Source organism: Gopherus evgoodei, chromosome 3, assembly GCF_007399415.2.
Source record: "Gopherus evgoodei ecotype Sinaloan lineage chromosome 3, rGopEvg1_v1.p, whole genome shotgun sequence".
In the NCBI taxonomy this organism is placed as follows: domain Eukaryota; kingdom Metazoa; phylum Chordata; order Testudines; family Testudinidae; genus Gopherus; species Gopherus evgoodei.
In genome coordinates, this window is record NC_044324.1 from 94142709 (window position 1) to 94166497 (window position 23789).

At 42.7% G+C, this 23789-nt stretch overlaps 1 protein-coding gene across 1 annotated transcript; it reads left to right on the plus strand.

Annotated features, from left to right (window-relative positions):
• The first annotated feature begins 16015 nt into the window (after nucleotides 1-16015).
• Nucleotides 16016-17864, plus strand: GPR6 (G protein-coupled receptor 6). The gene is made up of 2 exons (XM_030554233.1): nucleotides 16016-16088; nucleotides 16511-17864. Exon 2 carries the CDS (start codon nucleotides 16535-16537, stop codon nucleotides 17516-17518), a length of 984 nt encoding a protein of 327 aa, XP_030410093.1. The 5' UTR covers nucleotides 16016-16088; nucleotides 16511-16534; the 3' UTR covers nucleotides 17519-17864.
• Nucleotides 17865-23789: the final 5925 nt, after the last annotated feature.

Below are 23789 nucleotides of genomic sequence, written 5' to 3' on the forward strand. Positions count from 1 at the left end.
TGCTGAATGGTGCTGCCTCCTGGCAGTTCTGGGGATTAGCTCAGTCAGGCTGACATCCCTGCCAGTGGTTGCACCCCATCAGTTTCTTTTCTGCAGCCCCATCTCACTGTCAGAAGTGCCAGTTGTCCTCTTCATGACTCAGCCTTCCAGCCAGGTCACTAGTGTGGTTTCTGCTTCCAGGAACGGGGGAGATCAAGGTTCCTGTTCTCCAGCAGTTTCTTGCTTCCCTGGCTCACAGTGCCATTCCCACAAGGGCTGGCAGGGAACCCAGGCCCACCCTCTACTCTGGGTTCCAGCTCAGGGAACCTCTACACAACAGCCTAGGTCCATTCCTTGCACCTTGGTGTCTTTCCTTGAGCTGCTTCCATATCTCCTGGCCCTCCCCACTCCTCTGGGATTGCCAGTGGCTTCACTCTCTCCTCCAGGAGTAAGTTTTGACAGATCATCTCTGCAGGCACACCTCCCTTCTCCAGGGAATGACTGCAGACTCCTTCCCTGCAGTCCCCTTTACTTCCAACTTCCTGTCTTTGCAGAAGTCCCGCTCTCTCTCACAGGTTAGCTTCTCTCTAATGAGCTGCATCCAGCTTAAAGCTCCCCCATTTGCAGCCTAAGTAACTGATTGGGCCCACCTGGCCCAATTCAGCTCTTGGGGTGGGCAATGTGGGGAGCACACCTCATCACACACTGCAATTGCTATTGTCTAATGTAAGTTTTGTGTTATAGGTTTTGGATGGTTTTCTGCAGATTGGAAACGTGCGTTGCTTACTGACTTACACGTGTATTGCTCTGTCTTTGGACTTTCTCAAGAACACCTGTCTGGCTCCCCTGCTAATTTTAATTACTTGTGTTTAGCTGTATTTAAGATGAAACCAGTTAAACTAGCAAACACTTTTGCAGGGTTTACATTTCTCTGTAAGTTTAATTATAGTGCCAGCTACCTGATCTAGCCAATTATTCATTGTTGCCCTGGACCTACATTGTCAAACAATAACAAATATCTTTATGAAGTTGCTTAATTTGTTCTCTGAAAAATGATTTACATCAGATAAGTGCTACCCAGGCAGATTTGTACAGAGATATAAAACAATATTCATATTTGTATGAATCAAATAAATATTTAAAGAACTGTATTATAGACACCATAATAAGCAATAGATTATATTTGCCAATAACATACTGCCAATTTAAATGAGGATCCAATTATTTTCAGTGTCTCTGGGTGGACCTCTGACTTGATGAATATGTTCTAATGAGGCATGGCATTCATGTACTTGGGGCCTGATCCAAAGTTCATTCACATCAATGGAAAGGTTCCCACTGACTATAAAGGGTTTGGATTAGGTTTTCATCCATTCTGACATTGAAGGTAGAGATTCCTATGTCCATATTGCATCAGACATGTTTTTGCTGTTCACAGTGCTATCCCCATAAGTTTTCTTAATATCCACTTAATATACCTTCCTCTCTGTTAGTATGCTGATTAATGAATCAAAACACATGCAGCTAATCTTGCATGTACTCAATATTTTCTGACCAAATTTTACTTTTTCCCCATATTTCCAGACCATGGTCTTGATTCAGCAAGGCACTTAAGCCTGTGTTAAATCCATTTCTAATTAGCAAAGTACTTAAGAGCTTTCCTGAATAGTAATGGATTTAAGTACATGCTTGGAGTTAATCATATGCTTAAATAGTTTGCTGAATTGCAACCCATATATACAAATTCCCCATCCTCTGTTTTATAATGTTTAAATGACCATTCCTTTTAATGTACAACTTGAACAAAATACTCATTTTATTGTAATGCTAGAAAAGAGGGAATCATTTGAACTTTTATAAGTGGTACCAAACCAACCAGTTAAATCTGTCTGCAATTGCTAGAGTTGTCTGTGTGCAATCAAAACTGAACAACACCTATTTTGTGTGATAATTGGTTCATTTCTTACCATTAAAACTAATAGTTTATTTTCAGCCACATTGACAAAATTTCAGGAAGGTAGATATTATAAAAATAAATAAGTCAAGTGCTCTAATATTCAAAACAACAGTCAGTCTTCATCCAACTAGTAAAAACTGGGATGACATAATCAGTGATTGTATTAACCTGTGTTCTACGAAGGGTGCTAAAATATGAACAGAATGATTTACATTTCACTCTTTGCTTTTGTTTCAATAATTATTTTACAAGCTGTTTCCCAGTTCAATTTGTGGACCCAGTCTTCATTGGATCTTCCTACAAACTATGTGCAGGATGGGACTACTAGAACATAGGTAAGGAAAGTGTCATTCGAATTAGAAAAGTCATACAGGATCCTGATTAAAATAATGCTAGATTTACAGCAATCACTGAATTTGTCAGTGAAGAACCTTAGAACAAAAACATACAGTACATCTCCCATTAGATCCCTCTAGTAGGTTTACTTCAAGAGGAGCAAGAGGTTGGAGGATAAATGGTGCAGTTACAACCATTGCCAATTTGAAGAATCATTCACCCATAAATAAAAGAAAGAAAGAAAGAAAGAAAAAGTTCTGTATTTCAATGGTTAAATGATCACACTTAGTGCTAATTACAATATATGACCATTTGAATTTAACACCTTACTATCATGTTCCTATTACGCCTCTCGCATTTAGGGAAGTGACAAAGCTCCTCCACTCTTGTTTGTTTCTGGCAAGTTTTTCAACGGTTCCCCAGCTGTGCCCCAGGTTTTTCAGCTTGGCTTCCACAGCTCTTCACAATGTTGTTTTCAGGCAGCCTCATTTTCGCTTGCCTTCAGGTGTCCATCTTATTGCAACTCTGGTGATGGAATCCGTTTCCATCTGAAACACATGACCGATCCAGCTCCAACACATCCTGGCAATGATGTTGCTCAGATCCTCTTGGCTGCACTTTGTCAATAGATCTTGATTTGAGATTGTTCTGGGCCAAAAGATATGGATGATTTTTCTGAGGTAGGTTGTATGGAATGAAGACAGTTTGGACATGTCCTACTTTCTCATTCCCTAGTATTCTACACTATGAAGTAATGTTGAAAGTATGCTGCTCTGATAAATCTTGAGTTTGGTTTTGGTGTTGTATTTTGATGATTTCCAGACTATATTTAAGCTCCTGAAGGTGTTCCTGGCTTTATTGATTTTGTTCCAGATGTTCTGGCTTGTTCCACCATCCTGGCTGATGGCGCTGCCCAGGTACGTGAATGTTTCTACATGGGTGAGAACATAATCCTCCGTCTGTACTGGTGATGGTGAGGCAATATTAAAGGTAATGGTATTTGTTTTATTGCAGATGATTTTCAATCCAGTTTGCTGGCTGAATGTATTGAGTCGAATTGTTTTTCCTTGTGTATGGTGTGACAATGAAGCGATGAAGAAGTAAAGGACAAATTCTACCTTATATACAGGCGGAGTTAGAGAGAGTACCATACCACTACTTAACTGTCGTCCTGGGAGACCTGAATGCCAAGGTCGGTAAGTACACCACAAACAACGACAGAGCAAGGGAAGACGTGGGTGTGGCACCAGGAATGAAAGTGGAGAAAAGCTTGTTGATTTCTGTAATATGAATGACCTAGTCATGTGCAGAACCCTATTTGACGGTCGTGAAATTCACAAGCTGACGTGTTCTCCAAATGGCAGTGATAAGAACCAGATTGATCATAGCATGATCAATGGCAAATGGCATCGCTCACTGTCAGATGTGAAAGTGAGAAGGGGTGCAGATGTTGGCAGCAACCATCACCTTGTGACAGCCTCCATCAAGCTAAAACTGAGAAGTGTGGGTCCACCAAATAAGGGACATAGACGTTCTGATACTGACAAGCTAAAGTCCTTTGAATACAGAAATTAATACCTTATGCCAAACTCCAAAATATGTCTATACTTTCAGAGTGGATAAAGCCCAACATTGGATGTGGGCATAATGTAAATCTTTTTAAATACACCAAGGAGTGCAGAGTCAATTGTGTTTTTTTTTTAAGTTAACACGTTTAATTAGATGTTCATTTGAGACATTGACTGTATGGCTGCATTTTTGGTTCAGTTTGTGGGAGGCAATTATTTATGATTTTTACATTACCCAAAAATGCACTAGATACTTAAAAGAGCAAATGAAAAGGGGTCCAAATTTCAAAAGTGGCTAAGTGATGTAAGAGCCAGAGTTGTATTTTAAGATTTAGGCATTTTGACTCAGATCTTTAAAGGTATTTAGATGCCTAATCCTCATTGATTTCATAGGAGTTAGGTGTCTAAATCAATTACACTTAAGCTATTCAGTGCCCAAGTCACTTTGAAATTGGAACTAAGGCTCCTAAGTCACTTAAGCAGTTTTGAAAATTGTATCCAAGGTCTTTTCTCCAAAGATCATAAAATAATAGAATCATAGGACTGGAAGGGACGTTAGGAGGTTTTATAGTCCAGTCTCCTGCACTCAAGGCAGGATTAAGTATTATCTAGACCACCCCTGGCAGGTGTTTGTCTAAACTGCTCGAAAAAATCTCCAAGGATGAAGATTCCACAATCTCCTTAGGCAATTTATTCCAGTGCTTAACCATCCTGACTGTTAGGGAGTTTTCCAAGTGTCCAGCCTAAACCATCCTTGCTCCAATTTAAGCCCATTGCTTATTGTCCTATCCTCAAAGGTTAAAGAGAAGAATTTTTCTCCCTCCTCCTTATAACAACCTTTCATGTACTTGAAAGCTCTTACCTTGTCCTCCCTCAGTCTTTCCTTCTCCAGACTAAACAAACCCATAGTTTTCAATCTTCCCTCATAGGTCATGTTTCTAGAACTTTAATCAGTTTTGTTTCTCTTCTCTGGACTTTCTCGAATTTGTCCACATCCTTCCTGTAATGTGGTGCCCAAAACTGGACACACTACTCCAATTGAGTCCTGGAGTAGAGTGGAAAAATTACTTCTTTTATCTTGATTATAACAATCTTGCTAATACATTCCAGAATGATGTTTGCTTCTTTTGCAACAGTGTTACACTGTTGACTCTCATTTAGCTTGTGATCCACTATGACGCCTCAGATCCTTTTCTGCACTACTTCTTCCTAGGCAGTCATTTCCCATTTTGTATGTGTGCAACTGATTGTTCTTTCCTAAATGGAGTACTTTTCATTCGTCCATATTGAATTTTATCCTATTTACTTAAGACTATTTCTCCAGTTTGTCCAGATCATTTTGAATTTTAATCCCATTCTCCAAAGCACTTGCAACCCCTCCCAGTTTAGTATCATCCACAAACTTTAAGTGTACTCTCTAAGCCAGGGATCATCAACCTCTGGTACACGGCCCATCAGGGAAATCTGCTGCTGGGCCAGGATGGTTTGTTTATCTGCAGCGTCCACAGGTTAGGCTGATTGCAGCTCCCATTGGCCGCCATTAGCTGTTCCAGGCCAATGGGGGCTGCGGGAAGCAGCACAGGCCGAGGGATGTGCTGGCCGCCGCTTCCCACAGTCCCCATTGGTTTGACATGATTTGTTCTTGACAAAGTTTCATATCACCTTATTATCTCCTAGGTGTCTTCAAATTGATTGCTCCATTATTTTTCTGGGTATTGAAGTTAAGCTGACTGTTCTGTAATTCCCTGGGTTGTCCTTATTCTCCTATTTCTAGTTTGGCACTATATTTGCCCTTTTCCAGTTCTCTGGAATCTCACCTGTCTTCCATGATTCTTTGAAGATAATCACTAATGGCTGAGAACTCCAGTCACCTGGAGTATTCAAGCCCTGGGGACTTGAAAACCATTTCACTTGTCTAAGTAATTTTTAACTTGTTCTTTCCCTATTTTAGCCTCTGATCATACTTCATTTTCACTGGCATTCATTAAGTTATATAAACAATTGCTACTAAACTATTTGGTGTAAATTGAAACAAAAAAGTCATTTAGCACTTCTACCATCTCCACGTTTCTGTTATTGTTCCCTACCCTGTCCTTGGTCTTCCTCTTGCTTCTATTGTATTTATAGAATGTTTTCTTGTTACTCTTTATCTCTCTAGCTAGTTTAATCTTTGTGCCTTTGCCTTTCTAATTTTGTCCTTACATACATGTGTAATTTGTTTATATTCATCGTTTGTAATTTGACCTAGTTACCACTTTTTGTAGGATTCTTCAATGATCTGAAACTCAAAAAAGATCTCCTGGTTAAGCCAAGGTGGTGTCTTGCCATACTTCCTATCTTTCCTACGCAGTGGGATAGTTTGCTCTTGTGCCTTAATAATGTCTCTCTGAAAAACTGCCAACTCTCTTGAACTGTTTTTTCCCTTAAACTTGCTTCCCAAAGGATCTTACCTACCAACTCCCTTAGTTTTCTAAAGTCTGCCTTCATGAAATTAATTTTCTTTATTGTGCTGTTTTCCCTTCTACCATTCCTTAGAATCATGAACTCTATCCTTTCATGGTACTTTCACCCATGCGGCCTTCCACTTTCAATCTCAACCAGTTCTTCCTTATTTGTCAAAATCAAATCTAGAACACTCTCCCCCAGTGGCTTTCTCCACCTTTTGAAATAAAAAAATTGTCTCCAATATATTCCAAGAACTTGCTGGATAATCTGTGCTCTGCTGTGTTATTTTCTCAACAGACGTCTGGGTAGTTGAAGTCCCCCATCACCACCAAGTCCTCTGCTTTGGATGATTTTGTTAGTTGTTTATAAAAAGCCTCATCCATCTTCTCTTCCTGGTTAGGTGGTCTCTAGTAGACCCCTACCATGACATTACTCTTGTTTTTACCTCTTTTATCCTTACCCAGAGACTTTCCACGAGTCTGTATCCTATTTCAATTTCAACCCAGTCCAAGTGTATACATTTCTGAAATATAAGTCAATACCGCCTCCCTTTTTTCCCTGCCTGTCCTTCCTGAGCAAGCTTTACCCTTCTATACCAATATTCCAGTCATGGGTATTATCCCACAATGTCTATGATGACAACTATGCCATAGTTGGGCTTATTGATTAGCAGTTCTAGTTCTTGCTGCTTATTCTCTTCACCGTTCCTAAAACAGCCCGGTTCCAGGGACATGAGTTATCTTGTCTGTTTTAAATTTCTTCAGCCTTGGACTTTGTTTTTCCCCCTGGCCTTGCTATCTTGCAGGTCTGTGCAGTTGGATTTTATTATTATTATTATTATTATTATTATTGCTCAGGAAAGCCTTAAGCCCCCTTCTTTCTCAGCTGTCAGCCAGGTCTTGGCTGTGAGCAGTGTCCTTGGGCAGTTGGGGCCAGCATCTTATGTTCCGACTGAAATGTTGAGTTAACCCGTGCTTTTTTTGGGGGGGCGAGAGGTCTCTCGTACCTGCAAAGGAAACTTCCACTCCCCACTCACACACCGTTGACCCACCCCAAAATGCTTTGTGATGCTCTGCCTTCCCAGGGGACTCCCTAAGGAAGAGGGTCTTGGGGTGTAACGCCCTGAGGGACAAATCAATTAAATAAGGGGACAGTCCCCTGAAGTAAGGATGCATGGTCACCCAAAATGAGACTCGCAAAAATTGGGCACTGAAGATAATCTGGAAGCTTTCTCTGTGATGTTCCAACAAGTGGAGATGGCAATCCAATGGCCATCTGAGCAGTGAGTCTTCATGTTAATGCTGTATCTGACTGAGTCAGCCCAGCCTGTGTACCACGGGCTGGAAGCAGCATCAGCAGATTACACCCAGGTGAAAGTGGCTATATTGGGCTACCTTGATGTCATGGAATAGGCTTTTCAACAGTGATCCTGAGAGGAGAAATGCCCCAGGTGTGTGGACCTGCATAGTGTCCAAGAAATTAGGAACTTGTGTTGGCAACAGCTGAAGCAAAGACTTAAACTCAGCAACCTGCATTCAAGTCTATCTTGGAAGAGCAGTTAACCCAGTACTCCCAGCAGGGAGGGATTGGGTACTCAAACACCAGGCAGAGACCCTGGCTGATGTGTGAAAGATCACCTTAGGCAAAGGCGGTCCCTCAAGCTGAAAGAGAACGTAACCAGGAGGGCAGTGGCCTGACAGCTTGGTTCCAGGCTCAGAAGCACCAGCCTCTAAGGATCCCAGCAAACTATGGGGCCCCAGGCTGGTCTCCATCAGAAAACCCAGATGCCTTAGACTGTGAGACCCAGATGAAGTGCCTTGTGGTCCCTGCAGTATTCTCACCAGGAAAACCAGGGAGTGGGAGTAGGCAGGCTAGTTAGGGAGGTACTACCTCAAATCCTTGGCCCAGGGCCAGAGCCCACCCAGCAAATAGTGGGAATTTGCTTTTCAGGTGGGCACCTAGGACACCTGTATAACAAATGCCCCTATATTGAATGTAGTTATGGATAGGTGTGGGCAGAAAGTTGAGTCTGTAAACCAGTTGTCATGGTTCCTTCCCCACTCTGAACTTTAGGTACAGATGTGGGGGACCTGCATGAGAAGCTCTAAGCTCAATTAACAGCTTAGATCTGGTCTGGCTGCCACCACCCCCAAGCACTTGCTTCCTGAGAGACTTCACCAATTTCCTGGTGAACACAGATCCAAACCCCTTGGATCTTAAAACAAGGAGAAATTAGCCATCCCCCCCTCCTTTCTCCCACCAACTCCTGGTGGATCCAGATCCAACCCCCTTGGATCTAAAAACAAGGAAAAATCAATCAGGTTATTTAAAAAAAGGCTTTTAATTTAAGAAAAAGTAAAGAAGAAAACCCTCTGGGAGAGATTAGCATACCACCTACTCTCACAGACAACAGATTCAAAACACAGAGGATGTTCCCCTGGGCAAAAACTGAATTACACCAGTGAAAATACCCAATTTGATTCTTCCTCTAATTGCACAAGACAGGTTACAAAGAAATAAACATAAACCTATTTATTCCTTTCTAAAACTACTACTCTGATAAGAGGCTGGTTCCTTGATCTTGTTCACTCTGGCTGAAACTGAAAACTAACTAAACAAAGGAAACTTCCCTCCTTCCTTTTGAAACATCTTGTTCCCCCATTGGTTCCTCTGGTCAGGTGTCAGCTAGTGTCATAACCTTAGTCCCAGATTTGGACCTTAGCGTCCAAATATGGGGGTTAGCATGAAAACCTCCAAGCTTAGCTACCAGCTTGGACTTGGTACTTGCTGCCACCACCCAAAAAATTAGAGTGTTTTGGGGCACTCTGGTCCCCCTGAAAACCTTCCCTGGGGACCCCAAGACCCAAATCCCTTGAGTCTCACAACAAAGGGAAATAATCCTTTTTCCCTTCCCCCCCTCCAGGTGCTCCTGGAGAGATACACAGACACAAGCTCTGTGAATCCAAACAGAGTGACTCCTCCTCTCCGTTTCCAGTCCTGGAAACAAAAGCACTTTCCTCTTCACCCAGAGGAAATGCAAATCAGGCTAGCAAATTCAATACACACAGATCTCCATTTTCCTGAAATTTCCCAGTAAAGAAAACTTCAACAGGTCTCAAAAGAAAGCTTTATATAAAAGAAAGAAAAATACATACAAATGGTCTCTCTGTATTAAGGTGACACAATACAGGGTCAATTGCTTAAAAGAATATTGAATAAACAGCCTTATTCAAAAGAATACAATCAAAGCACTCCAGCACTTATATTCATGCAAATACCAAAGAAAAGAAACCATATAACTTACTATCTGATCTCTTTGTCCTTACACTTAGAAACAAAAGATTAGAAAACAGAACTACTTCTCCAAAGCTCAGAGAAAGCAGGCAGACAGAAAACAAAGACTCAGACACAAACTTCCCTCCACCCAGAGTTGAAAAAATCCGGTTTCCTGATTGGTCCTCTGGTCAGGTGCTTCAGGTGAAAGAGACATTAACCCTTAGCTATCTGTTTATGACAGCTAGACTGGGTGAACTTCTTAACTCTTTACAGGTAAAAGAGGCATTAACCCTTAACTATCTGTTTATGACACCAATGGTCTCCAACCTTTATACGGCCAAGATCACTTTTTGAATTTAAGGGCAACCCAGTATCTATCCTGTTCCTTCCCCGAGGCTCTGCCCCTTCCCCGAAGCCCTGCTTACTCCATCCTCAGCCCTCCCCCCATCGCTTATTCTCCCCAATCCTCACTCACTTTCACTGGGCTGGGGCAGGGGGTTGGGGTTCAGGAGGGGGTGTGGGGGTTGAGGTGCATTAGTGCTCAGCAGATCCTGGAGTGAGCCTATAGGGACATATATTTAAACCTGATGATTGGAGACTTGTCCTGCTCCCCAGTGCAGAGTCCAAACTATTCACTAAGTGTCAGGGACCATATGGAGTAATACAGCAGGTGGGGCACATTAATTATGAAAGCAGATGGACCAGGGATCCAAATGAGACAACTTCTCTGAGATATTGTCATCTCATCTGTGATGAACCCATCTAATAATTCAACATGTCCGGAACTGGGGCAAAATGCCTGGGAGAACCATTAGCTGCTTCAAAAAATAAATATGGAAGTGTGATGCAGTGAAATAGGAACTCTGTACCATGCTGGAGATAGGAGCCATTGAAGAATCTCATAGCAATTGACGAAGCCCAGTTGGCCTGGTCTGTAAACCAGATGACACTATCCTATTCTGCACAGACTTCAGAAAGGTTAATGTATATTTCTAAGTTTCATGTGTACTCCATCACCTGAGTGGATGAATGACTAGACTGTGTAATTAGTCTAGTGGTAAGAGCAGAGAACTATGAGTCAGGTCTCCTGGGTACTGTTTCTGTCACTGATTGACCTTGAGGAAGTCAATTGACCTCTCTCTTTAATCATCCTTAAATGGACATAATCTTCTATCTCATAGAGGAATTGTGAGGATTCATTATTGTTTATAAAGCATTTTGAGATCCATGAATGAAAAGTCCTATATTAATGCAAGATATTTTTAGTTTTGCTTCAGTTTAATTTTCTGCATCTATTTATTTATATATTTTTACATTTCTTTTCAATGTGAAAGAAATGCATTATTGTTCAAAAATATGGCTTCAACTTAGGGCTTGTCTGCACTTCTCCGCAGTTCAGACTACCTCTGCATGAACAGCAGTGCGCACAAAAGTGCTGCTCTGTAACTACCCCCTGCGGATACAAACTAAACAGTTCCTAGTTTACACGAATGTAATTCTCTTCAAATAGGACTACGTGCAGGTGACCCAGGAACCTTTTAGTTTTTGCCTGCAGTGTCTACACAGGAAGTTACAATGCAGTACTTTGCTGCGTCCTGCTCATCACACCTCTGTAATCTGAACTGTGAGGCAGTATACACATAGTTTTAGAGTGTGGGCCAAGTTCGTCCCTCAAGTAAGCAGGTGCAATGTCATTTGTCAGATTTTTCACTTGCTTACACCAGGGATGAATTTGGCCCCATGTATAATACCACCAATTCGAAAATTAAATAAAATGTGACTACTCCAACTATTCATAAACATCCACTTGACAAATGCAGTTGTATTTGTATAGTAAAAAAGATGTATCCTAAACACAGAAAACTAATAATACGTGGTATTGCAATTTGTATAGTTATAGTCCTGTGGTACAGGTATTTATGTATAGTTGTAATTCTGTGTTTATGTACATATATAGCACAGTTACACAGCAAATAAAAAGATTTTCAGTAGTACTGGTAAAATAATTACTGTATATAATATACAAAGAGAGGAAAAAGCAAAACAAGTGCTTGAAAAAACTTGTAAAAAGGGAGCAAAGATACAAGGCTAACCTGGCAACCAGAATTCTTCCATACTTCGAGAAGAAGCACAGCCAGAAAACTACATGAGAAACATTATGTATGAAGGAGAAAGGATTGTGTAAGATGGGATGAAAGTTCTGTATCCAATATATTAAATGGCACCTGGGTACCTGTTAAGTTTGCTTTTTACTAGTAGCATTAGTGATGCAGTATATATGCAGATAGAATCTGTACATAAATCTAAAAGATCAGCAAGGGGAAATGTTAACCAGATGCTATTAAACAATGATACAATGTGATAAGGCTCACCGCTCATACACTTTAAGATGTATATAAATGGGTTGTGAAATGTTTTAAAAGCTCTCTCACACCAGCTGGATGGAAATATCTGAAATGTCAGCATTGTGTAGCTCACCATCTGTGTATCCTCATTTTTTCTCTATTTTAAGGATTCCTTATGTTGGCAAGAGAAAAATGACTCTTCTGTAGTTCAAATGTGCTTGTGAAAAGGTGAAATGGGATTTTTTTTTAAGATTTGCTTTGTTCGAAATAATCATATGTAAAACAGCAATTGGTAGTAACTTGCAAATAGTAATAATACTAAGCACTTTTATGGACTACTTTTTATCATCAAAGTTTTTACACATATCTAATACATACATAATGAAATAAAATAAGACCATAATTACCATGAAACAAATAGCTACCCTTTATTTCCCAAGCTATATCTTTTAATAGAGGGCACATAGTGGATTGCACACATTGCTGTTTGAATGCAAGATGCCAAAAAGTGAGCCCGAGAAACAATCCCCACCCTTCTTTCCAATGTAATTGACTTCCATCCATTGTGATCACATCACTTTGGGGTCAGCCTTAGGAAAAGCTGTGGAGGTATCCACATTGTTAAGCAGGCTGTCACCCCTGAATATTATTTCTTACTGGAAAAGGAAAATTAAGAAGTTTATGGACTGCTATCCAAAACACATCCATATTATTATTTAATATTCATATTGCTACTACCAGGCAAAATGACAGGTTGGATCCCATTGTGATAGGCGGTGTACAAACATAAAACTTCCATATCTTACCTATAGACAGAATATGGATAGGGCTCCAAAGAGAAATCCATACAAACAAAGAAGGAAAAGAAGAGCCAGAGAAAAAGGAGAAACTGGATTTTTCTTCCCAAATAAACAGTAATATGCGATATAGAATGTTCTTTAGGTTTTATCTTCTAGCTAAATCTTATTTTCGTTAGGTACAGTTCTCAAGTTGGTTATTACCAGACACTTGAGTTTAGGTCAGAGTAAAATTGTTTATTGTTTAATAATCATCCTTTATCCAAGAATAATGAAAATTAATTGAATGCAAACAAACACAAGTGAATGTTGAAGATGTGATCTCTTCTGCGTAAGAATATCTGTAAGCTGTTTCATATGATACTGAGTGGGGAGAATCATAATAGAGATGTATTTTAACCACAGCATCTCTTTTTCACTTCAAAGAAAGTTGTCTATTCAAAGCATGCATCTCTGGATTTCTCTTTAAGATACTATTTTGATAATTCTTAGTTAAGTGTGTGGGGGTTGGTTGGGTTTTGTTTTGTTTTGTTAGTACTTGAGAGAGCCAGTGATGTACATGTGGTTTCATTTAATTTCACTGTTACGTTAGTAAATAATTTTGAACCCTTTTTTTTAGGTAGCAAGTGTTTAGCTAGGGATGTTAAACCCTACTTACTGCAAAAATATATATAGTATTTGCATAAACAGTGCACCCCTTTTCAAAGTCCTTAATACAGTCTGTGATCTGGACTTATTGCTTGTCTTACAAAATTAATTGGAAGGGATTTGAAACTGTGCTGACCAGGAATGACCTGGAAACCTCCCCTGCTTTCTATAGCATGTGGCAGCAGCGTGCTCAGTCTGTCAGTATAGCTGCTTGCTTTATGGGGTGACAATTCACAGGGCAAAGTCTGTTGTCAAGAAAACAAACAGCTTTTCCTCAGTTCCTATTGGAGGTGTGCTTGAATTGCCTAAATATTCAGGAATGAAAATCATACTGAGACCCACACAATAAAGTGACCTACACAGTAAAGTGTTTGCTTGGGCAGGGATGGTGCTCCTTGGCTTCGTTTCCCAGAAGCTGGGATTGGGTGACAGGCAATGGATCACTTGATGATACCTGTTCTGTTCATTCCCTCCGGGGGAGCTGGCATTGGCCACTGTTGGAAGACCGGATACTGGGCTAGATGGACCTTTGGTGTGACCCAGTACAGTTGTTCTTATGTTCCTCTATGTCTATTTTGCCCAGATGGCTAAAGAGGGAAAGACGAAATGGTGGGGGAGGCGTCTTTCTCTATCTTCATCTTAGCCCCTGGAAGCTCCTCTTAGCATCTCTGACTCTATAGCCCCCCAATGGGCAGCTGCGATGCTGCCTCTTCCAGCTGGAGGTTCACCAGAAATAGTGCTGTTTGCTTTACATGGGGTGGGGGGGAGCCCCAGTTCTTGCCATCTCCTGCCCTAACTCCTTGTGCCTCTCCCTTGCCTTCAATGCTGTCTTCCTGCTGCCTCACCCCACTGCTGCCCCTCCTCTGCCCACCTCCCCTCACTGCTGCCCCTCCACCTGCCCTTACTGCTGCTCCTGCTCTCCTCTCATCAGTGATGCCCCTCCCGCCCAGGCTTCAGTGCTCCTCCTCCTCTGCCTCCGGGCTGCTCCTCTCCCCTTAATGCTGCTGTTCCTCCTCCTACTGCCTCCCTTCAGTGCCGCTGTCCCTCCTCCTCAGGGCCGGCTTTAGGCCGATTCGCCCGATTCCTGGGAATCGGGCTCCGCGCCTAAGAGGGCCCCCTGCTATAGGCCCCTTTTAAATTTTTTTACTTACCCTGGCTGTGGTCTGCTCTGAGGTCTTCCATGGCTCCGCTCCCCTGACCAAAGCGCCCGCGGGAGTGCGGCTGGCCTACAGCCTTGCTCTCTCAGCTGGAGCTCTGACTGGAGCGCAGTAAGTCCCGTGGCCCCGGCTGGAGCGCGGCAAGGCCCATGCCCCTGGCTGGAGCTCCGGGCCCTTTAAAGACCCCCAGAGCCCTGGGGTAGCAGAGGGCTCTGGGGGGCTATTTAAAGGGCCAGGGCTCCAGCTGCCTCTGCCACCCTGGTCCTTTAATAGCCGCCGGAGTCCCGCCACCCCCATGCATTCCCCAGGGCTCCCGCGGCTATTTAAAAGGTCCGGGGCAGGGTAGAAGCAGGGAAGTCCTGGGCCCTTTAAATAGCCCCCAGAGCCCTGGGATAGCAGGGGGCTTGGGAGCTTTTAAAGGGTCGGGGCTCCAGCTGCCTCTGCTGCACCCCCTGCCCTGCCCGCACCAGCCCCGCCGCCTGCAGCATGCTCTGTACCCCTTGCCCACAGCCAGCCCCTCCCAAACCCCGCCCTGTCTCCAGCCAACCCCTGCCACACCCCCCTGCCTGAAGCCAGCCAGTCCCATACTCCTGTCTCCAGCCCTGCCAACGCCTGCTGCCCTCCCCCACCCTGTGGCCCTGCCTGAAGCCAGCCCGCCCCACACTCCCTTGTCTCCAGCCAGCCCGCACCCCTTGCCCTGCCTGCAGCCAGACCCTACCTCCAGTCAGCCCCTGCCCTGCCTTGAACCAGCCACATGTCCACTGCTGCCCTGCAGTTTCCAGGCCAGTAACCTGCACACCTGCTTCAATGAAGGGGGGGGGCAGGAAGCAGCGGGAACCAACACATGTGCACACCCCCAGGGAGTGGGGGGGACCCATACATGTGAAACGGCAGTCATTAAACCAATCACAGCATATATGACACAATGTACATAATATACAATTTTATTATTTATATAGTTATGGAAAGTAAATAATGCATGGAAGAAATGGAAGGGTTTTTTTAACACTTTTTTCTTTTTAAGTCCTCCCTGCCAGGGCCCTGCCGAAAGTGTTCAAATTGGGCCCCACGCTTCCTAAAGCCGGCCCTGCTCCTCCTGTCCCCTCCCACGGTGCTGCCCCCTCCTCCACCTGCCCTGCCTCAGTGCTGCCCCCTCTCTTCTATGCTGCTGTCTCTCCTCCTGCCCCCAGTGCTGCCCTCACTGCTTCCTCCTTTCCCTTCTTCCCGCCCTTCTGACTCCCCCTCCCCCGCGCGCTGCTGTCTCTGCCCCCCCCGCCGTTCGGCGGCTGCTGTGTCTCCCCCTCTCCCCTCCGCAGAGCCCCGGGGCCACGTGCCGCCACCGGAGTTCTGCCTCTGCCCTCGGCTCTGCCATTGACGTCACATTCGGAACGGCCTCAGCCCGCGGTCCCCCGCGCGCCTCACTCTGACACACACGGGAGGCGGCAGCAGCAGCAGCAGCAGCCCGCCTGCCCCTGCCCGCTGCACCAGCTGCCTCCTGCTCCGGCTTCTGGCCGCCCCGGCCGCGCTCGGCAGCCAGCCAGCGCCGCGCTCATGCGAAGCGCCTGCCAGCCTGATCCCAAGTAAGGACCCGGTGCGACTGCCCTCGCCGGACCGCGGCTTTGCGGAGCACAGCTCGGGGCAGAGCCCGCTCCCGCGGCTCGTGCTGCAACCCCGCAGCCTGCCCCCGGCTGTGCCCAGCCACCCCACCCCGGGCCAAGCGCACCCCCTGGCTGGGCTCAGCTCAGCGCTGGCTCGGGAAACTGCGGGTTCAGCACCACGGTCAGGGCTCAGAGCCCCGGCCTCGGTTCTGTAGGGACTTCCCGCTGGTGGCGGCGGGTCGGCATTCGTTCTGCCCGGGTATTTCTGTGCCCCGCTTTCCCTCCCTGCCTCCCCCTGTCCTCTCCCCCGCCCCGGGAGTCTGGGGGCAGGGGAAGGGAGCCGGGAGCTGCCCCCGCTGCTCACTTTGTGCTGATTTGCCTCATCTCGCCTCTTCTGCTCACAGGCGGCGCACCGGGCTTCGGCAGAGATGAATGAAAGCGGCTCGCTCGATGGAACCGGGGTCCCTTTAGCCCGCGTTCAGGCCAGCGATGGCAACTCTTCTCTGGAGCTCTCCTCGCAGCTCCCCGTCTTTGCCATCAACCCCTGGGACGTGGTGCTCTGCATCTCCGGGACCATCATCGCCTGTGAAAATGCCATCGTGGTGGCCATTATATTCTACACTCCCACCCTGAGAACCCCTATGTTTGTGCTCATTGGGAGCCTGGCCACAGCGGACCTACTGGCTGGAGTTGGCTTAATCTTGAATTTTGTAGTTCAATATGTGATCCAGTCAGAGACCATTAGCCTTATTACAGTTGGATTCCTAGTTGCCTCCTTCGCTGCTTCTGTGAGTAGCTTGTTAGCCATCACAGTCGATCGTTACCTTTCCCTGTACAATGCACTGACTTATTACTCAGAAAAGACTGTCCTCTGCATTCATATGATGCTGATCGTTACCTGGGGGGTGTCCCTCTGTTTGGGACTACTACCTGTGCTAGGCTGGAATTGTCTAGATGACTATTCATCATGCAGCATTGTCAGACCCTTGACCAAAAGTAATGTGACTTTGCTGTCTGCCTCTTTCTTTTTGGTTTTTATCATCATGCTTCATCTGTACATTAAAATCTGCAAACTATTTTGCAGGCATGCACATCAGATAGCTCTCCAGCAACATTTTTTGACTGCATCTCACTATGTTGCTACTAAAAAAGGAGTCTCTACACTTGCTATTATTATTGGGACCTTTGGAGCAAGCTGGTTACCGTTTGCAATCTATTGTGTAGTTGGAGATCTTGACTACCCTTCTGTGTACACTTATGCCACACTTCTACCTGCTACTTACAACTCTATGATCAATCCTATCATTTATGCCTACAGAAACCAAGAAATTCAGAGGGCCATGTGGGTTCTTTTTTGTGGCTGCTTTCAGTCTAAAGTGTCCTTTCGTTCAAGATCACCCAGTGATGTCTAAGAGACTTTTTTTTTGTAGTGCTGCCCAGAGACAATCTACTTAGTGAATTACAGTGCCTGTAATGAACTAGATCCATGTTGTGAAGTTGTTGAAAATGCTTAAACATTAGCACTTTATGTATATATATTGTATTCTTTGGAATGTTCAGGTATGGAGCTTTCAGTTCTGTAAAAAATGTGGTTGCATACAAAATGGTACATCACATTTGTAAAATGAAGACATTCCAATACTGCTTAATTATAGCACTTTATTTCTAGCTGCTGAACTGCCAAACAGTGTTGCCACTTCCAAGGGCAGAGAGAAGGGAAGTGAAATGTTGTATTTGATGTGTAAGTGTGAGTATATTTTGTTGCACAATGTTGATAAATTAAAACATTTTGTACACAAAGAAATAAATGCATTGAACATGTAACTTTATTTTGTGTGTTTAACTGATTACAGAGATATAAAAGCTTGAAAGCCTGCCAGCTGAGCAGCTCCCTTTTTGCTACTATAAAAAGCTACCTGTACTTGTATCTAAGGAAACTTTATTTTACATATGCAGAGAAAATATCTCACAAAATGCTTAACTCCTATTTTTGATTGGTTTCTTTCATTATCCTGACTAGTATTATTTATCTTCCAGGAAGTAAGTAGTTAATATCTTATTGATTTTTGTCTCCAATTCTCACAGGGTCTCATCTTTTATTCATAGGTTGGTCCCATATTAAAATATTACATTTTTAAAAAATGAAGGGAAAAAATCCAAGATGCTTTTGAGTTTCAGCCTAAACTCCCTTATTTCTCCCCCTTAAAGGAGAAATAAAATCAGTTGATTTGGGGGAAAAATCAGTTGGTTCCCTAAAAGCCTGTACAAGGCCATCATAATTGGCTTATGTGACTATCCACCGTTCTGAAGCTAAATGTATTTCTCTTTCCGTTCTGCTTGATTGAACTCTTACACTAACCATGGAAGAATCACTGAAGTGCAGCTTTGTTGTCTGCCTGTCTTGGAGCAGTTTAAAATTTTCTGACAACCCAATGGCTTAGTGGAGTGGTTTATGCCAGGAGCCAGGTGAACATACATATAAGCTTTGAAGGATTTGTTCACTGGAGATCAAATTCCTAGACAACTGATGCTTTCCATAAAGCGACATGTGTATGCCGCACACTTCAAAAATATTGCTGAGCCCTTTACTATTTAAATTCAGTGAAATTCTGATTTATCACATACCCTTTCAACTTTTAGTTAAAGGCTGCAACAGATTAAACCTCTATTCATGTGTATAGGGCATAAATATTAAAGAATGTAGCCTCTAATATTTTCAACTGTATCCAAGGCAAACCACCAAACAAACACTCATCTCCTGGAATGAGTAGGGCATAAGAACTAGTAAGTCATAGAGATTCTCAAGCAGTATTTTTAAATTGATATTAAAGCCAAAGTACTTTTAATACTAATATGCAATTTCACTGGTAATGAATGACTTTTCAGTTTAAGAGTAGTATGATGAAACAACTAGAACCCAGACTCTCATAACCCTTATTAATCAAAATTTTATTATATGTATCAGCTGCCAGGTTTTTTTGACAGCAAGGTTGGAAGATCCTCAAATAAATGTTACAATAATCAGTCATAGAAGTGGACAGATCACTCATTAATATCTCCATAATCAAAGGCCTTAATCAGGTGTTGTTATAAAGTTGATATAAAGGAGCCTCTGTGATATGTCAAATACCTATCAAATGAGATTATGATGACGTTAGTACACGCAGGGCCAAATTCATCCCTATTTTAACTCCATTGATGTAATTTGTTCCCCGGTATTTTTGTACTCAGATGTTACATTAACAAATTAATCGCCAAGAGACATGACAAACAGGTGGCTAGGACCAGTCAGTAAAACTTACCACCTTCTAGGATTTAGCTTTATAATTCGTTGTTATCTCAGCTGAATACCATCAAAACTATACATTGAGACTGCAATAGGTTTTCAGATTTAGATAGGAAACTATCATTCCAGTAATTAAAATTTCTTAACAGAGAAATGGAAGCAATTCATAGTTTTTTTATCCTCCTACAATCTTCAAGTGTGTTCTGATTTACATTTTTAGACCAGCATATAAATATTTACTAGTTAATTTATTTTACATTTTGTTTGTATAATGTGAACACATTTATTAACCATTTTCTCAATAATTTACAATAACATTTAACAAAACTGAAAATAATCTCTTAGTTTAAATTAGTAGTATTGTGATTTTAAAAATATTTTAATATTCATTCTTCTACTCTTGTAATGAGCATCAAATTTATTTTTAATGATTACAGTCATTTGTAATAATTTTTTGGTGTATACCACATTAAGAAACCTTTTGCTGACCAAGCTAATAATTCCTGGGAAGGAGTAAACCAATGTGGGGATGGTATTTTGATTTTGTTTTGGCTACCCCATGGACTGGAATTGACATCAATCTAGTTGCAGTAAAATATGGCCTTTCATTTCCAGAGTCTTGATCAGTAGGGATACCTGAGCAGAATAATATTAGCACAGACTACAAAACATCTGCCTCCTCAAATCAGATCTCAGTCTAGAGAAACAAAAAGCACAGTCCTTGGCTGAAAGCACCATGAGAGGAAATCCAGTAATTTTATAGACCTATGCTACATATAGTTTTCTTGCTAAGATTGCTATATAAAGTAAATAAGCAGGCATTTGCATCAGAAGATGGTGTTACATTTGCAGCCTCTGCACATGCACAATCTTAAACTGGCAAACTGGTGGCTTACCTTGGCTGCTGAAGGATTTTTGACAAAAAATTGAATCATATACTGGAATTTATATTACCAATCAACTATGAAATGTATCACAATAATCAACAAGAACCACCACTTTGAGGGCTGCTTCTACCAATTGTGCTTACTACGTGAAGTCAATCCAATTCACGTATTAGGTCCTATCCTGTATTCCCAAAACCCACACTGAAGTATATGGGGAATTTTGCCTGTGTAGGGACCTCAGAATTGGGATGATAATCTATTATAAAAATAGCTACTCTGACAAACTCTTATTTCCATGAGACCTCTGCCAGAAATGAGCCCTACCCTTGGAAATATTTACACGCATAGGCCCTAAAGTACACCTCTACCCCGTTATAACGCCACCTGATATAACATGAATTAGGATATAACGCGGTAAAGCAGTGCTCCGAGGGGGCGGGGCTGCGCACTCTAGTGAATCAAATCAAATTCAATATAATGTGGTTTCACCTGTAACGCAGTAAGATTTTTTGGCTCCTCAGGACAGCATTATATCAAGGTAGAGGTATATAATTTTTGTAAAAACAAATGCTCATCCCAATCTTGCAGTCCCTATGTATGCAAAATTTCCATTGACTTCAGTGCAACTGTTGGGCATGATATGTGATTATGGTATTTTATGTGTAGCCCTCATTGAAAATATACCATGAGGTGTCCACCTTTAAAGTTATCAATAATTTTTATGCTAAAATAGATAATGTAATGGTGTCACAATTCTGGGCAACTGCAACTGTATTCCCCCCTCAATTGTTCATCCAGGACACCATATTAAAGAGAAAGAGAAAGAGAAAAACATTAAATATTAAGAGAAACAGAAAACATTAAAACAATTAAAAAAAACCCAAAGAACCCTACACGCATTCTAATAAGCTAACTAGAGATCAACCCTAATTCCAGGAAGGGCTTTCGTAGGAGTCATTCCTTAAAACTCCACCAAGGGTTTTTCTGTGATTACAGTTTATAACCGCCTTTGCTCAGAAAAAGCATACCCATGAATAAGTCATCCTGTCCTTTATATAGTTGGGACCTCTGAACTACAGATTCTGGGAGCTGGTAATCAGTAGATGTAGCAAAGAGGCCTCACAGATTGACAAGGAGGGATGGCTGCATGCTTCCTAGTGGGCGGAACCTGGAAGGCCATGGCCACCCTGCCAGAAACAGAGGGGTGGGACAGAAACAGGAAATACAAAAGGCAGGCCCTGCAGCTCAGTTGAGGGAGACAGGTGCTTTGAACCTGCTCCAGCAGCAGAAGCCTGTTGCTGTCCTGAGGATGTACTAGAGCTGCCAGATGCTGAGGAACTGTTGGGATTGCCACTGGCAGTCTACCCTAGGGAGATGGAGGATGACCCTGGGATTCAGGTACACCCTGAAGGAAGGATAGGAAGTAGCCCAGGTACAGCCGACTATTGTTCAGCTCTGTTGCTGCCTGAACTCAGGTCAGTGTACTGTGGCCGAATCCCCATTGATGCAGTAGTGAAACACTCTGCCACTGTTAAGCCCCTGGGCTGGGACACCCTACCCACTTGCTGCCAACCCCTCGTCTGGAGTGGCAGCCTCCCCACCTTAGGCCAGAACTACTGTCTGCCAGAACTAGTATGCTAGATCCTTAGGGTGAGAGCCTTAGACTGTTTAGTGCCCCTCCCTACCTGAGAGCCTGGGCCCCTAGTCTATTCATTGTTCTGCCCTGCCTAAAGGCTGGAGCCTTAGACCGTTTGGGTGTGTCACCCTGTTTGAGCCCCAATGGCAGATTACTGTTTGGCTCAGCCCAGAGGGCCTGAGCTCTAGAGACAGCTGATTTGCCCCCTTTTTACAGATTCACATTCTGTGTGTGACAGTGAGGAGGCATGGCCTCCCTCAAAGATTGACAGGAAGGGTGACCATGCACTCCTACAGTGGACAACGGACCTCTCCTCAGAGCAATAGCTCACAGCTGGGATTTTGCAAAACAGGATATTTGCATTCACTTCCCCTAGAGTTTTCCTAGGAACCCACTTAGCTGAAAGTGCACTGTTGTCTGGCACATTGTTTAAAAGAGTCCTTTGAAGATCTTAAGACTTCCTACGGTTTACATTAGGTATGTTTCCCCCCTAGAGACATTACATACAATTACACAATAATACATAAGCATTTACATTTTTAATAAAATGAACTAATACTTAAACTTAATTCAATAGGTTTGTTCTGGATATTGCAGAAAATTTGACATATCTATCAAAAAGGCACATATGTAAAGAGGTCCAACCTGCTCCAACTGAAGTCAATGTTAGTTTTGGTTATTGACTTCAAAAGGAGCTAGAAGGCCATATGCAATAAGGCAGTGATTATGCTATATTAAAACAACTTTTAAACTTGAGACAGTAACCCTTTAGTGTCAGCTCTAATTTTCATTACCAACCAAGAGCTTATTCATAACCATGAAAATCATGTGAGAAATGCAAAATCTGTAAGGGCCAGATTCTGCCATCTTTATTCATGCTGGGAATACCATCTTCTGTGATTTGTTCCATTCCGATCAGTGGGTCTGATGACGGAGAGTAAAGCACTACTCCGGGAGAATAAGAGTGACAGAATCTGACTCTAAAACACCAAGCAGGACCCTGAGTCTTTTCTCACTTACAGGAGTAGCTTCACCAATGGTTACAATGATGTAAGTATAAGTGAGTGGAGAATCAGGCCCAGGGCCTCATTAGACTGTATATTGAAAGTCACCGGGATTCAAAATCACAGGTCAAATAACAAATTCTTAATGAATTTAAAAAACCCACATTTTACACCTGAAAAATGAAACATTTACATTTTTTAACCAATATAGTGATCCACTTGTACTATATAACTACAACCTGTTTGATAGCATGTGTTATCACCTATCTTCTGTCATAGTATTAAAGAGACGCAGTCAATTGAAAAAGAGGTAAAATTAATTTCTGGTACTACAGCTGTCCCTGAGATCCCCTGCTATCTCTTGTACTTTTTTAAAAAATACGGAAATGTGATTGTAAAATTTTTTCTCTTTTCCGTTGGGGCTTAAAAGGTCCCATATAATGACAGGGAAACTGATTAATCAACCAAGGATGCAATTCACCACTAAAGACCAGCCTTCTTTTGAGTGCTTAAGCAAGACTTAAGTGGTTAATGGGCCTTGTTCTGGCACACAGGTGAGTTTCAGCCTTCCTGTATACACAGGAAAAATGAAACTGCCTTGATACTCAAAATGCTGCCCAATTGCACAAAGCAAACAAAGACTTTTTCACCTCCTTCATTCTTTTTCCATGATAGTACTTCTTGGGACGTTACCAATATACCAGCAGGTAATATATTTTCAGTAAAAATATTGATTTTTTTTAAAAGTTATGTTCCTTTAAATATGTAAAGACAACAGAAATAAAAAGCGAAAGATAGAAAATAATTTTTCTGGTGTCTCTCACCTGAAAATGGTTATCAGGGGCTATTGGGTGCCCCTTGTTAAAATTC